The 14,750-nt window shown below is 36.7% G+C and overlaps 2 protein-coding genes across 2 annotated transcripts; one reads left to right on the top strand and one right to left on the bottom strand.

Annotated features, from left to right (window-relative positions):
- Positions 1-1,231: 1,231 nt before the first annotated feature.
- LOC114152033 (testisin-like) lies at positions 1,232-6,504 on the top strand. The gene is made up of 6 exons (XM_028029684.1): positions 1,232-1,747; positions 1,939-1,959; positions 2,057-2,219; positions 3,467-3,738; positions 5,049-5,194; positions 6,098-6,504. Exons 1-6 carry the CDS (start codon positions 1,693-1,695, stop codon positions 6,344-6,346), a joined length of 906 nt encoding a protein of 301 aa, XP_027885485.1. The 5' UTR covers positions 1,232-1,692; the 3' UTR covers positions 6,347-6,504.
- A 1,368-nt stretch (positions 6,505-7,872) lies between these two features.
- Positions 7,873-12,796, bottom strand: LOC114161985 (prostasin-like). Its single transcript, XM_028045731.1, has 6 exons — positions 11,077-12,796; positions 10,719-10,739; positions 10,467-10,641; positions 9,175-9,443; positions 8,611-8,756; positions 7,873-8,531 (listed from the first exon to the last, which is right to left on the bottom strand). Exons 1-6 carry the CDS (start codon positions 11,129-11,131, stop codon positions 8,286-8,288), a joined length of 912 nt encoding a protein of 303 aa, XP_027901532.1. The 5' UTR covers positions 11,132-12,796; the 3' UTR covers positions 7,873-8,285.
- Positions 12,797-14,750: the final 1,954 nt, after the last annotated feature.

The following is a 14,750-nucleotide window of genomic DNA, read 5'->3' as shown; positions in this document are numbered from 1 at the left end:
TGCTAATAGAAAATTAGCTTGATAGCGACCTGGACCGGTCCAGTTCAACAGCCAAACATTTATGCTAGCTAGGGTCTGTGTGTTTGTGTGAAACTGAGTTTTAACTTTAAATGAGTTGATTCTCCTGCTTGGCTCTGGATATTTCTGAGGTATTTTTGGTTTCAAACCACAGTTTTTGATAACAATAATTAAAACTTCTCAATGTTTGACATTGTTAGCAAAATGTTTTTCTGTCAGGCTACATGGCTGCTACAGCATACATGGCTGCTCTATGCTGTATATGTTGTTTGCTGCTGAGCAAAATCATTTTGTGGCTAAAACAAACAATATTTTTACATCAACTTCTAAGTTACCTGAAACTTCTGTTAAAATCATTTGACGGCTCAGAATCAGTCCAGTACCGGTACCGGTCCACATTCCAGGGGAGAAAGACTCACCTGGTGTAAATTACATTTATAGCTATTGGAGTAACGCTTAAGATAAATTAATTTAATCAAAGAATGTCGTGAATATGTGTGTAGGGCTGCACCGATTGTAGTTTTCTGGCCGATCCCTGGTTACCGATCTTTAAAGATCCTGACCTGCTGATTTTGATTTAGGCTGATATTAATTTTTTTTGTCTGAAATGTCACTAAATATAGCAAGAAAGTCCCTGAGTTGGCAACAATGGGGTGAATATTGTTAACTGTAAACGTGCAGCCCTGACCTGGTGGGTCGGTCTGTCAGTCAAACCTCTCACTGCAGAGCAGAAGAGGACAGAGGCTGATTTATAAACCTTTGCTGACAAAAATAAGATCAGTGGATAAGATGGGCTTCACTAAGTATCAGCAGATCACGATCCCCCAAAATTAAGGAAATCGGCTCCCAGAAATCAACTGGTCAATAAATCAGTTGGCCAATAAATGGAACCGATTATACATGTAAATAATGTAAACAGCACTGCTAGAGATGCATTAAGTTTATGGCAGGTGTGTGAATGATCTAATGATTGGGCTGCTGATTGCAGCCAGTCCACATCGTTAGCAGAACTAGAGGGCCCCAAAACCAGATTTCACATTTTTGACTCTTTCTGCATCATTGAAAAAAGTCCTTTAATCTCCATGGCAACCATTCAGCTGGGTGGACCTAGCCCCGCCCTCGAGGACAAAGCTCCTCCTCTGAGATGCGGTTTCCAAGCTTCTGAGCACAGCAGCAGTCCTTCGTTCAGCTCCTTCAGACTAGCCAGCAGCAATTAGCAAACACCTGGTGGAGCTGCTGAGCTCATTATAGGAGCTGCTGCTCAGTGAAACACTGGTAAAAATGTTGTTAAGGGGTTAAAGCCTCAGATGAGACAAATCGTGCTAAAGTTCTGTAATGTTTTTATATTATATGAAATAACGACAATTAAACATACAAAACTCAAATTCTACTGACGGAAAAGTTACAGCATGTTTGTCGAAATAAATTTACACAAGCAGAATTTCAGTCCCTGTATAAACCTTCAGGAAGACTGAAGTGAAGCGTGTGGCGTTTATTTTTGACACCATTACATCATGGCAGTTCTTTGAAGGAAACATACATGATTCTTAGAAAGAGGAATCAGCGGAGCAGCTCCCATGTGGTTGGCTTTTAGGTGAAACACACAGGAAGAGGCGACGGATGGGAGAAAATATTTAAAGAGCTTCAGACACAGATTCTGCACTTCCCTCCACAATGGCTGCAAAGACTCTACTGCAGCTCCTGGCTCTGGTGAACTTTCTCTTTGCAGGTAGGTGGAAGCTCTCTCTCTTTTCTGTGTTATTATTGTTATTATTAACACTAAAAAGGTATTCTTTACAATTTTATCACAAAAACAATATATTTTTAGTGTAAATCTTGAGCTCTGGCTTTAAACTAAAGTGCTGTTTTTTGTTGAATAAAATCAACTGAAATGTGTTTGTTCTTGTCCCGTTTCCCCAGGATCCGATGCACAGCTTAATGGTTGGTAGAAACCTAAAGCCTCTTTAAAATATCCTGCGCAATAAGATTAGTTGAACGTTTGCATCCTAATGTCGTCTGAACTGATTGTTTGTTTCAGAATGTGGCTTCGCTCCGCGCAACTTCAAAATAGTTGGAGGTCAGGATGCCTCACCTGGACGTTGGCCCTGGCAGGTGGAGCTGCAGCTTTCTGGCTGGTTCATGTGTGGCGGCTCCCTGATCAACAAGAAGTGGGTTCTGACTGCAGCTCACTGCATCACTGAGTAAGTGCAAAGATAAACAAAGTTCTCATTACAAACACTGCTGGTTGCAGTGAAAGGAAGCGTGTCATAAAAAAATAAGCTTACGATTATTCTCAACTGGGTCATTTGGAAAGAAAAATGTAAAACACAATTCAGTTTATTTGTACACTGTAAAGCATTTAAGTTGGTTTAACTTGAAAATGAAAGTCCACCTGCTGCCTAGAAAATGCAATTTATTTTGATTTTAACTCAGAAATTAAAGTTCATGAAGTTGATTTAACAACAAGAGACAAGTTGTCTAAACATTGTTTTTTTAAGTTCATTAATCGTGAATTGTGAATTTTAACGTAATGCAACAATTTAAACCAAATAATTATTTCACAAAATGCAAGAAAAAAAACTGTCCTCACCCAGTTAAAGAGACACATTTCTCTATTATTTTACTCACAATATCAAGTTAAAATAACAACTTACATTATTTTACTTTAGAATAAATTAAATTCTTGTTTCAAATCACATGAACCAAATTTCTGATCTGATGATGAATTTTATGAAACATCTCAATGAATTCAGCTCAGAAACATTTAGTGTGATCAGGACATTATCCTCAAGCTTTGCAAACTGTCAGCTGCATTAAAATAAACATTTGCCTTAATAACACAAGAGTCAGATCAATGTAACGCTTCATCTCAGGAAACAAAAACACGCCGCTAAGCATTCTGGGAAATAGTTCCCACTTTCAGTTCTTTTTTCAGTTTTTTAAGTGCTAACATAAAAACTCTAGTTTATTCAACTCTTAATAAAAAGTTCACACAACTTACTGCTGTAAGTTTATCTTTCCTAAACTCAAACATTTAGGTTCAAAATCTAAAACTCACTAAATTTATTTAACTTAAAGAGAAGAAAATAGTAGGCAGAACTAAATGCTTCACAAATGTTGCACATTTCACCAGCACAACTTTTCAGTAGCCCACAGTTGTAAAACCAAGGCAACTTTAGATTTTTATCATGTTTCATCGTTAAAATAATCAATAAACATCAAACATGTTGGTTAATGTTTCATTTATTATGGTTCTGAAGCAACTCTAAACAGGTGGAGTTTTAGTTTTGATTGAAAGCGACTCAGGTGATAGAAGGCTGACTTTGTAACTGTCTTTGTGTGACTCTGAAGGTTGAGGTCTGAGTCCAACTGAAAGAAGTTGAAAACATTGTCATAATTTTTTGTAATGGAATAAATTCCTTGTGTTTGTTTTTTTTTACCCCTGCAGTCCAACTCCGTCCTTGTGGAAGGCCGTTCTGGGGCAGCAGAACCGGAGGGACAAACACATGAAAACCGTAGTGAGAAGGAACATTGGAAAAATCATCGTACACCCCAAGTTCAATCAGACCACCAACGACAACGACATTGCGTTGCTCAGACTCTCCTCACCAGTGCAGTTCACAGACTACATCAGACCGGTGTGTCTGGCAGCCAGTGGCAGCCGGTTCAACAACGGCACCGATAGCTGGGTCACCGGCTGGGGAAACGTAGCAGAAGGAGGTGAGTTTCACCTGAGGAGACTCATCCTGACCGGTCCAAACTTTTAGTGCTTTTATTGAGTGGATAAATTATCTCCTGTTGTTTTGAGATGACCAAAAAAGTAAAAAAAAAAAAGTTAATTTTATTTCGATTTACCACTTTCGTTTCATTCAATCTTTTTTTCCCATCCAACCAACATCAGGGATTACAGAGGATATATTGTGCAATATTCACTTTTTGCACATTTTTATGTTTCCATTTGGGTCTCAACTCAAATCATTAAATAAAACACTCAGCCAGTTTTTGGCAATGAGTAAATGTTTTTAAATAAGCCCTTTGAAAAATCTCCCCATTGTTGAGTCACAGTCAATAGGAATTGTACCATTACTTAGCAACATCAACCAAGCTCAGCCCGTTACCTAGCAACGTAAGCAGAGCTCCAACACATTTGGTCAGCTGATTTTATCACTGTACAGTACTTTACAATGGCTGCTGGGAAAGACAAGTGTTTTGTTGTTGACTTACCATCCAGAAACCACTTGCTGCATTCTTGTTGGTTGCACAGGAGGCTCCACTTCTGCTTATCAAATATGTTCAGCTGTATAATTTCAAATCTGTTTGCTGCCATTTTCATGTGCGAGTGTAAATGTTGAGTTTGGTGGGGGGTGGGGGGTGGAGGAGGCGTGGCCAGCAGCAGCTTATTTGGATTTAAAGTGACAAAACGCCCTAAAACAGGCAGAACTGAGCAGACTGAAATCTTATTATCTGAGAATGATGTTGTGCAAAATGTAACGAACAGGTTTTGTATTTCCAATTGACCAATCAAAACCTGTTTAAGGAAGTATAATAGGTCACCTTCAAAGTTCCAGTTGGGTTTAATAAATTACACACATTTAGGTTTGTGATGGGTAGACAGAGAAGACCTTTTCCTGCTGTTTCGTGCTTCCCATAGTTTTGGTTGGCATGACAACCATTTTATGGTCGTCATGGAGATTTGGTGATTCCAACATGAGAGCTACTGCTGCTCTCTGACAGTGAGTTTTACAGATTTATTCTCACTGTGAGGCAAAAATGGCTCCTTTTCCAGCCTAGTGGTCAAGAAAAAAAGGAAAAAAGAGAATTATGAAGGAAAACGTAAATTAAAAGCGATAATGTTTAGAGGACCAAAGTGTCACTTATGCTTATTTTTTTGTTTTTGCTTTTTATGAAACCAAATTAACTTTGTTCATAAAAAAAAACCTTGTATTTTCTCCATTACAATCATATGACAGAGTTAATGTTGCAGAGTACGTATTGTTGTGTGCTAATCTCAGTAATGTGATCCTCCACAGTACCTCTGCCTCGTCCTCAAACCCTTCAGGAAGTGAAGGTGCCTGTTATTGGAAACAGACAGTGCAACTGTTTGCTTGGAAGATTAAGCATCACAGACAACATGATCTGTGCTGGTGTTCTTTCAGGAGGAAAAGACTCTTGTCAGGTAGGCTGATCGTTTCACCAGTCGCCTGGATGCAGAGCCGGCCCAAGGCAAAAGCAAGCTAAGCAGCAGTTTAGGGCCCCAACACCGCCAGAGCGTCAATTTATTTTATTTTGTAGTAATATGTTTCACATTTTACACTGTCTGCATTTGTGTTTCACATTTTAAAAACAAAAGATATTGAACTTGTTTACTGTAAATTCGTTGTTCATCTGCAGATGTTACTTTAAAATTGTTAAATTAATATGTTGCACTTACAGTAAATACCACTCTGTGTTTCAAAATGCAAATTAAATTAGAGCATCTTTGCTTGAGGTTAAACTCAAGACAAAAGATAATACCAGCATAATGTACAGTTCAAAAAACATAATTACCAAGTATTTTTGTCTAGTTTCTAGTGTAAATATCCTAGTTCCCTTGAAATCAGACAAAACTAACTTACAAGTGACTTTTTAGAAAGATATGGGAGCTTGTTTTAAGTTAATAATTCCTTAATATTGATGGAAAAGTTGGCAGATTATTTCATGTCTAATAAAATATTTTTCCCATATTATATGTGAAATTATCTGCCAGTGGAATGACAAATTTTTTTTAATCAATATTGAGGATTTATTTACCTAAATCAAACTCCTACATCTTGCTAAAAAGGTACTTGTAAGCTACTTTGGTCCTATTTCATGTGTACTAAGAAGTTTGCACTAGAAATTTAGACTAAAAATACTTGAGAAAATCTGTGTTTTTGCAGTGAAAGCTAATAATAGCAGGTATGTTACAGGCAGAGTGTAACCTAGAAATGATGAAGTCTCTAATTTTGATATATTAGTATGTCAATATGACACAAGCACCCCAAGTGCCCAACCTGGAGAGACAATAATAAGCCACTAATTCTTCCTTTCTGCCGTTCAGGGTGACTCAGGAGGTCCGATGGTTAACAAGCAGGACTCACGTTGGATCCAGTCTGGAGTTGTGAGTTTTGGCCTCGGCTGCGCTCGGCCCAATCTGCCTGGCGTTTACACCAGAGTGTCCCGGTACCAGTCCTGGATAAACTCCGTCATCAGATTTAACAAACTGGGCTTTGTGGAGTTCTCCTCCAGAGGAGAGGATCCAGACAGCAGCTTCACCTGTCAGCGCCGGCCGCCTGTCACCGAACGATAAAACAAAACCTCAGAGATTCCACCCGAAACCCTTTAATGCATATTTTCTCACACCAAAAATAGTTGAAAAACAACAAAAAAGTAATTAATATTTAAGGAAAAACATTTTAAATGTTTGCTTTTAATGTTTATTTGTTTGCTCTTCAGTTATTACTGTAATTTTTGCATATTTGTATATATTTTTTCCCACACAATAAATTAACTTACGAGTTAATTTATTGTTATAAATTAAAAGGTTTTGTTAATAAAGATACTCTAATGCAACTATAACTGTCTTGCATATTCTGTTGCACTTTGGTTTAAACTGAAAAAACAGGGCAAATATTTATTTCGGTCACTTTCATGAGAAAAAAATCTAAAGGAATCAATTTATTTCTAAATAATTTATTTTGTGTCATTTTAGACTTAAAATCACTTTAAACTCTGAGCTGTGGCTCTACAGTCTGTGTTGTTTCAGCTATCATGGACCAGGAGGAGATTCTCAATACATAATCAACTAAAATAAAGAAGTTTGTAGGTATAACAGTATTTAGATAAGATAATAAAATAAAATAAACTGTGCATTAGGATTCTGTGTGATAGACCAACAGAAATGAGTTATTGTAACACATGAATGAAGATCAGCGTTGAAGCTCCGCCCGGATGTTTAGAGGCAGCAAAAGATTCAAAACTGGGCCAGACGTTTAACTTCTGTCTCAAATTCTTTGCACACTTCTTTATCTTCAACAGGTTGCGTTTGGCTAACTGTTAAAATTGTAACAGTTTACAATTTTAAACTGTTAAAACGTTTTTATTAAACTTTAATCAAAACTAACCAGTCAGGGATCCTCCTGATTATTATAAAACAGCAGCAAAAAGCTTTCAGACTCTGTCAAATGATGTTTTATGAATATCTGCTTGGTGAGGTGTGGCAATGTAGAACAACAAATAAAAGAGTTTGCACGCTGCTGATCTCAGACAAAAAGCCCCGTATACATTTACAGGACAGGAGTTCAAAATAAAAAACAAAGAAATTCTGTCAAAAATACAAAAATTTATTAAATTACTTGGCTGCACCGATTGCAGTTTTCTAGTCGATCACAGATTATCAATCTTTAGCAAGTCTGACCTGCTGATTCCGATTTTGGCCGATGCCAATTTTTTTTTTTTTGTCTGAAATGTTGATAAATGTAGCAACAAAGTTGGTAACAGCGGGGCGACTATTGTTAACAGAAGTGACTTTGCGGGCCGGTCTGTCAGTCAAACCACTCACTGCAGAGCAGAAGAGGACAGTGGATGATTTTTAGACCTTTGCTGAGGTAAATAAGATCGATGGATAAGATCAGATTCACATGTAAATGTCAGCTGATCACCGATCTCTCAAAATAAAAAAAATATGTAAAAACTCAGCTTGCAGTTAAACCAGTCAGTAACGCTCATCATTGGTTTCTGTTTGTATTCTTTGCATCAATAATATCATTCATGTTGGTGTCAGTCTGTTGATTTGTTCAAATTTGATGCTGCATGTGTTAAATAAGGACAAAAGCATTGGTGTGATGCTCGAATGAGTTTATTAAATAATTAAAATCACTATAAATGATTCACAGAAACAGGAACATTGGCAAAATTACAGAAGGACTAAAGGAAACAGTTTCCCACCTACATTAAGAACGCTGTAAAAATAAAGCTTACCAAGTATTTCTGGTCAAATAGAAATAAAACAAAACTAACTTACAATATATAAGTAAATAATTCCTTAATATTGATGAAAACATACTAGTTCCATTGGTAGACAAATTAACTGATAACATGGAACATGGAATATTAAGGAATAATATTTGCACTAAAAACTAGACAAAAAATACTTGATAAGATTTTGTGGTTTTGCAGTGAATTATGTTACTTAAATTTGTAGTGTAACACCTGGACCAACCCAGTTGTTAGTTTCAGTGTTGTTCTTGTTATTTGGGTAAAAATGGCCGCCGTTTGCAGTTGAAGCTGCTGTCAGGATCCACTCCACTGGAGGTGAACTGGACAAATCCTGGTTTTTCGTCTCGGATGACAGAGTTTATCCAGGACTGGTACCGGGACACTCTGGTGTAAACGCCAGGCAGATTGGGCCGAGCGCAGCCGAGGCCGAAACTGACAACCCCAGACTGGATCCAGCGTGAGCGCTGCTCGTTGACCATCGGACCTCCTGAGTCACCCTGAAGGGACAGGAAGGACGATTTCAAAATGTAAAGACTCGCTAAAGGTCATGAGCTTAAATTGGACCAACGAGTTTACCTGACATGCGTCTTTTCCTCCTGACAGAACACCGGAGCAGATCATGTTGTCTGTGATTACACCGTTTCCATAGGAACAGCTACACTGCCGGTTTCCTATAACTGACACCTTCACTTCCTGGAGCGTTTGAGGAGGGGGTAAAGGCACTGTGGGGCAAAAAGAGGAGGCGCACACATTGATAATGAACTTGGTAAACTTTTACCAAACAACCAACACAACGCAAGACATACTCAACATCTATTATCGGAATACAGTTTTTAGTCCAAACTCTCAGAAAATTTATTTTAAATGAATAAAAACTCGATGTAATTAATGCTTTTTAACAGGCAAAGTAGTGCTAGTCTTACTTGAGCACAATTTCTGGGTACGTTACCACCTCTGGAAATTTTAAGCATTTTCAGAAGGGCTCTCAAGTACTTCCAGGTTTCATCTATTAAGGCACAGCTGTGATCCTTAATCAACATTTTTTAAGTGTTTGTGCCGCCCCTTCAGCCATGCCACTCTGGGCCGAGAGCCAAGCAAATCAGAACAAAACCACACAGTATTTATTTACACAAATCTCACCTCCTTCTGCTACGTTTCCCCAGCCGGTGACCCAGCTAACGGTGCCGTTGTTGAACCGGCTGCCACTCGCTGCCAAACACACCGGTCTGATGTAGTCTGTGAACTGCACTGGTGAGGAGAGTCTGAGCAACGCAATGTCGTTGAACGTCTTGCTGCCATATCCAGGATGCACAAAAATTTGAGCAACTCCCACGTTTACTTGGGTGTTTGTGTTGCCGCCCTGCAGCTGATGCCGACCGAGAGAAACCTGCCACTCCGACGGTCTGGTCCTGCAGAAAAAAGGTCTCATTCAGGAACATGGGGCTTCTTTAATTATTATTTACATTTAATTTAGATTTCCCTGCTGCTTTGTTCTGTTTCTTTCTAACATTGGGAAACTATGTGACATTTTGAGTAACTACACTGTAAAGCATTTAAGTTGGTTTAACTTGAAAATGAAAGTCCACCTGCTGCCTAGAAAATGCAATTTAAGTCAACAAGAAAATAATTTTGGTTTTAACTCAGAAATTAAAGTTCATGAAGTTGATTTAACAACAAGAGACAAGTTGTCTAAACATTGTTTTTTAAGTTCATTAAACTTGAATTGTGAGTTTTAACTTAATGCTGCAATTTAAACCTAATAATTATTTCACAAAATGCAAGAAAAAAAACTGTCCTCACTCAGTTAAAGAGACACATTTCTCTATTATTTTACTCACAATGTCAAGTTAAATTAATGACTTACTTTATTTTATTATAATTGAACTTCTAGTTTCAAATCACATGAACCAAATTTCTGATCTGATGATGAATTTTATGAAACATCTCAATGAATTCAGCTCAGAAACATTTAGTGTGATCAGGACATTATCCTCAAGCTTTGCAAACTGTCAGCTGCATTAAAATAAACATTTGCCTTAATAACACAAGAGTCAGATCAATGTAACGCTTCATCTCAGGAAACAAAAACACGCCGCTAAGCATTCTGGGAAATAGTTCCCACTTTCAGTTCTTTTTTCAGTTTTTTAAGTGCTAACATAAAAACTCTAGTTTATTCAACTCTTAATGAAAAGTTCACACAACTTACTGCTGTAAGTTTATCTTTCACAAACTCATTTAGGTCCAAAATCTAAAACTCGCTAAATTTATTTGACTTAAAGAGAAGAAGATAGTAGACTCAACTAAATATAGTTCAAATGTTTTATAGTGTATGCAACATTTCAAGTCAAATATTTCAGGAATGTCAGCTACTCTACTGTAAATCATTTGTAAAGTAATGTTTGCTCTCAAAGGCAAATAATTTTTCTACTGACCCACTGACGCAGTGAGCTGCAGTCAGCACCCAGTTCTTGGAGATTAGCGACCCGCCGCACTGATGGAATGGATTCCCGAATCCTTTCCTCTGCAGGCTGACCTGCCACGGCCAACTTCCAGGTGACGCATCCTGACCGCCAACTATTTTGGGATTTCGAGTAGCGAACCCGCACTCTGAAAGAGAAATCAGGTCAATTTATTTTATTTATAACATTCTTTTAAAAAAATCAGAGATTTAATCGTCTACATACCTTTAAGTTGTGCGTGTGATTCTGAAAAGGAGAGAAAAAACATCAGAAACATTTAAAAAATCTGTTATTTTCCATAGTAATAATATGTAAAAAAAAAGCAATTCTGTTCATATCTCAAGTTTCTTAAAGTTATAGATTTTGGTTATTTTTTAATAACAAATCAAACATGTTGAATAAAATAGATGAGTTTTATGTGCACAAAAAATATATTTTAGTCTGAAATTTAATCAGTTGTGTGCATATTAAACTAGATTTTGCAGCTGGTTTAGAATTATTTTCCTGTCTAAGCAATGCAATGCTTTGAATTTAGTTAAACTTCTTCTTTTTTTCAACTTTTCTAAACAAAAGAATGACTTACCTGCAAAGAGAAGGCTCAGCAAAGCCAGAACCTGCAGCATTTTCCACGAAGCCATTGTGAATGTAACAACAGAATCCTTCTGACACCTTTTATATCCTGGGATTTTTATAAGTCACCCAGTCCATTGTGTCCCTCCTAACGGTGCAGGATAACTCTCCCTCCCCCCTACTGGGTGCATAACGTGCAGCTGTAGCTTTAGTCATAGTGAATCAGCTACTCTGTGGTTCAGTAGCCAGATTTCTTATAAAAAGATTAAACCTGCATGTTTCATAACAGCTCATGGTTATGCCAGTCACTGATTTTTTTATTTTTATTTTTGGTGAAATCACTTTTATCTCACTGACATAACTTAATAGGATTTGTCAATATCTAAAAAAAGGTAAATGCTAAGATTTCTTAAGATGTTATCCAGTTTCTGTCTTTTAAACATTAATTTCTAAAGTTTGCCTAAAATTCACCTTGAATCTACCAATCAAGGTTTTCAGTCAAATCAGTAAAACTACTTTAAATAAAGTTTTTCACCTGCAGAAAGTGAAAATTATATTTTTTTCAAACACAGATTTTCTATTTTTTTAGTTTGTTCTAGATCTCATTTTAACACCCAAAACAAACTTTGACATCACATGAGGCATTGGAGCTTTTTTTAGTATGTTCATTTGCACATTTTATTGGTTCCTGTATTTGAATGTTTTAATCAAGTTTTTCTTTTTCTTGTTCTCAGGATGCAGCAAAATAAGCTGTATGTGAAAAACACTGAATGTCTTCCAGGAAAATCTACTAAAAATAAAACCACTGAAGTGGTTTGTGACGAGGAACAGGAAAAGATTTCATGATGAAATGTTTTCCTGTAACAGATCCTGGTGAAATATTAGATTTATCTCCAACCAAAAATCCTTTTTTCAAGTTCCTGAAAATTAGTTTTGAACTACTTTCTTGATTAGTATTTTATTTTGCACTGGAGCTGCTGTACGGAATATGTTTTTATTTTTAATACAAGTTTCAAAACCAAGATTTTTTTTAGATATTTAATGAGTAAAACTTAAATTAAACACTTTGGACTACATTGTTACTCAAACTTGACTCGTGTTTCAGTACGTATAATGACATCATCAATAATCATCTTTCTGCCGTAACTGATTAGCTCAGTTTTTGTGTCTTTTTGACGTTATTAATTCAGTTAAAGAAAACTTAGAACGTAAAGCAGAATGTGTTTGAATGACTTGAAATCAGGAATCACATGACAGATAAAAACGTTGCAGAAAATGATCCAGTTTTTGTAAAACGACGCTTCCTCAAAGGCTTAATCACCTGAGTGTGTTTCTGTGAAAAGACGCTCCAGGAGTTTTTATTTTTACTTTTGGTTCAAAGTTGCCAGGAACGTGTTAAGATTAAACTGACCACATGAGTTACTGACTAACCAAGATGATGTGACGCGTTGCATTTATTCCCACATCCTGGAATTACTGCCTAGTTAGTTATAATCATTAACCGTCACTGGCATTAACCACTGCACAGGAATTTCTCTAAGGTATGAAATTAGCTACGTAAAATACATTTTTTAAAAGATTTTTGTCGTCTGAAACCGAATCAAATAAAAAGCAAAAACATAGAAGCCAATGTTGGCACATTTGGATTTTTTCCAAAGTAAAATGACTTTCAGGAGTAATTTTTCACTGCAAGTGTTTGATGATTTATTTTAGCTGCACAATCATATAATAATAACAAATTAAATCCACCTGGAATGTAATTTTGTTTCAGTAAAAGAAAATGACTGAATTCTGTAATTCAGTAATTTAATAAGCTATTATTAGAAATCATTTCTAATGATAATAAGCTAGTGGTAGTTTATTATCATTTCTAATAAGCTAAAATGTAATTAATCAGAAATTAAACAACTACTTTATGTTAACACCAACTAAGTAAATTATATTTAAATGACATCAGCTTATTTTTAATTTCGTGTTGGAAATTGTAATGATCCTGCTGCGTTAGCGTGCCAAGGTTTGAGTGAGTTATCCTGTTTCTCTGAGGATCTCTGCACACTTGTCATCAAGACAAACCGCCTGTTAATAAGAAAAAAGATAATTTTACCACTCTGATGAAAAATGCATGATAATAATGAGTTAGTTAAGTGATAATTATTAGATAGTACTGTGATGTTTCTGAACTAGATTCTAATGTTGCACAACATGTTGCCATGACATGATGCTTCCATATTTCCACATCGTGTTTCTTCATCATGTCATGTGAAGAGCACAAAAGAAACGACTCCTTCACATCAATATGCTGCCACCTTCCTTCTTTACAGCTGTAGCGATGTTTTGAGCCTTTTCCTTCAAATGTAACGATAGTTATTATGGCCAAACACTTCAGTTTTAGTTTTATCAGGAAATACCTCCAATAATTAACGTCTCTGACTGCATTTGCAAACTGCAGCTGCTGGTTTTGGAGTAATTTCTTCTGCCTCGCTGAGTGTCCTTTCAGGTGATGTGCAGGATTTCTTTCACAGTGAATTTTGACACTTTCTCATCAGCTCCAGGCAACATTTTACAAGGTCTTTTGTTTTGGATGATTCACACGTTTTGCACATAAATCTGTAGGACTCGGCATTTACTTCCTCAAAAATATAAAACCTGGATTTTATGTTTCTTTTTCAACTATTTCAGGCATTTTTTTCCGTAATCTTTCTGAAACTATTATATTTATTTGTCTGCCATCGTAACCCCAAGTCAAAAAAGAAAAAAAAAATGCAATTCTGAAACAAACAACACAATAGAAAATAAGTAAAAAATAATCATATTTAAATTCCTGACAATAGCATGTCACAACATATAGCCTGAAAAAAGTGCAGTTAGAAGCACAAACCTATACTTTCACTTTGTTATTGTTTATATGTAAAGCATGAAAATCAAAGAAGCAAAATCTTACCTGTATATTTTTCTAAAACATCTCAAAACTAGCCAAGCCTCATCTGCTGCTGCAGTTATGGCAAAACTCAGTGAAAACTGTCCTTTAATGCTCCTGGACCCTGGCCAGGCGACTGACTGGTAGTTGATGTCTGAGAGGCAAGTTTTTCCTGTCCAGGTCATGAACTTTTGTGATGAGGATGAAACCCAGGACTAGACTTGGACTTTTGACTGAAGTTGACTGTGTAAACAGTGACCAGTTGTGTAAAGTTCAGTTTCAGAGAATTTCAGCAAACACTGATGAAGGCAGCATTAGCAGACATCCTGAGCCACCAACAGATGTCCAGTCCATCCTCGATAAGCTAAAGGTTAGCGGAACTGCAGAGCAACTGTTAAGTTGCACAAAATTCGAGACCAAACTTCAGCTTTAGGAGAGAACAAGCAGCTTTAATTAACATTTGTAATGGAGAAAACATACAAAGCTCACATCTCAGTGAGAATCGGATGAGTTCTGACTTGGGGCTGAACGTCCCCTCAGCTACATTAGATACATCACACATTACGAAGCCACACCCCCTGGCTCAAGTGTCAGGAAAAAATCTATAAGTTACTTATCTGTGAGTTTCAGTTGAGCAGGGTTTCATACACATTCACAGCTCAACTTTGGACACATTCTCTGTGTTTCTTGTGGATAAGACACTCTTTTAGGTTTATCTAACGAAACGTAATAGATAACTTCTACTTTCTTTCTGTGTCCAAACATGTGTT

This window comes from Xiphophorus couchianus, chromosome 2 (assembly GCF_001444195.1).
Source record: "Xiphophorus couchianus chromosome 2, X_couchianus-1.0, whole genome shotgun sequence".
NCBI lineage: Eukaryota > Metazoa > Chordata > Actinopteri > Cyprinodontiformes > Poeciliidae > Xiphophorus > Xiphophorus couchianus.
This window is presented reverse-complemented; position numbering and strand designations above follow the sequence as displayed.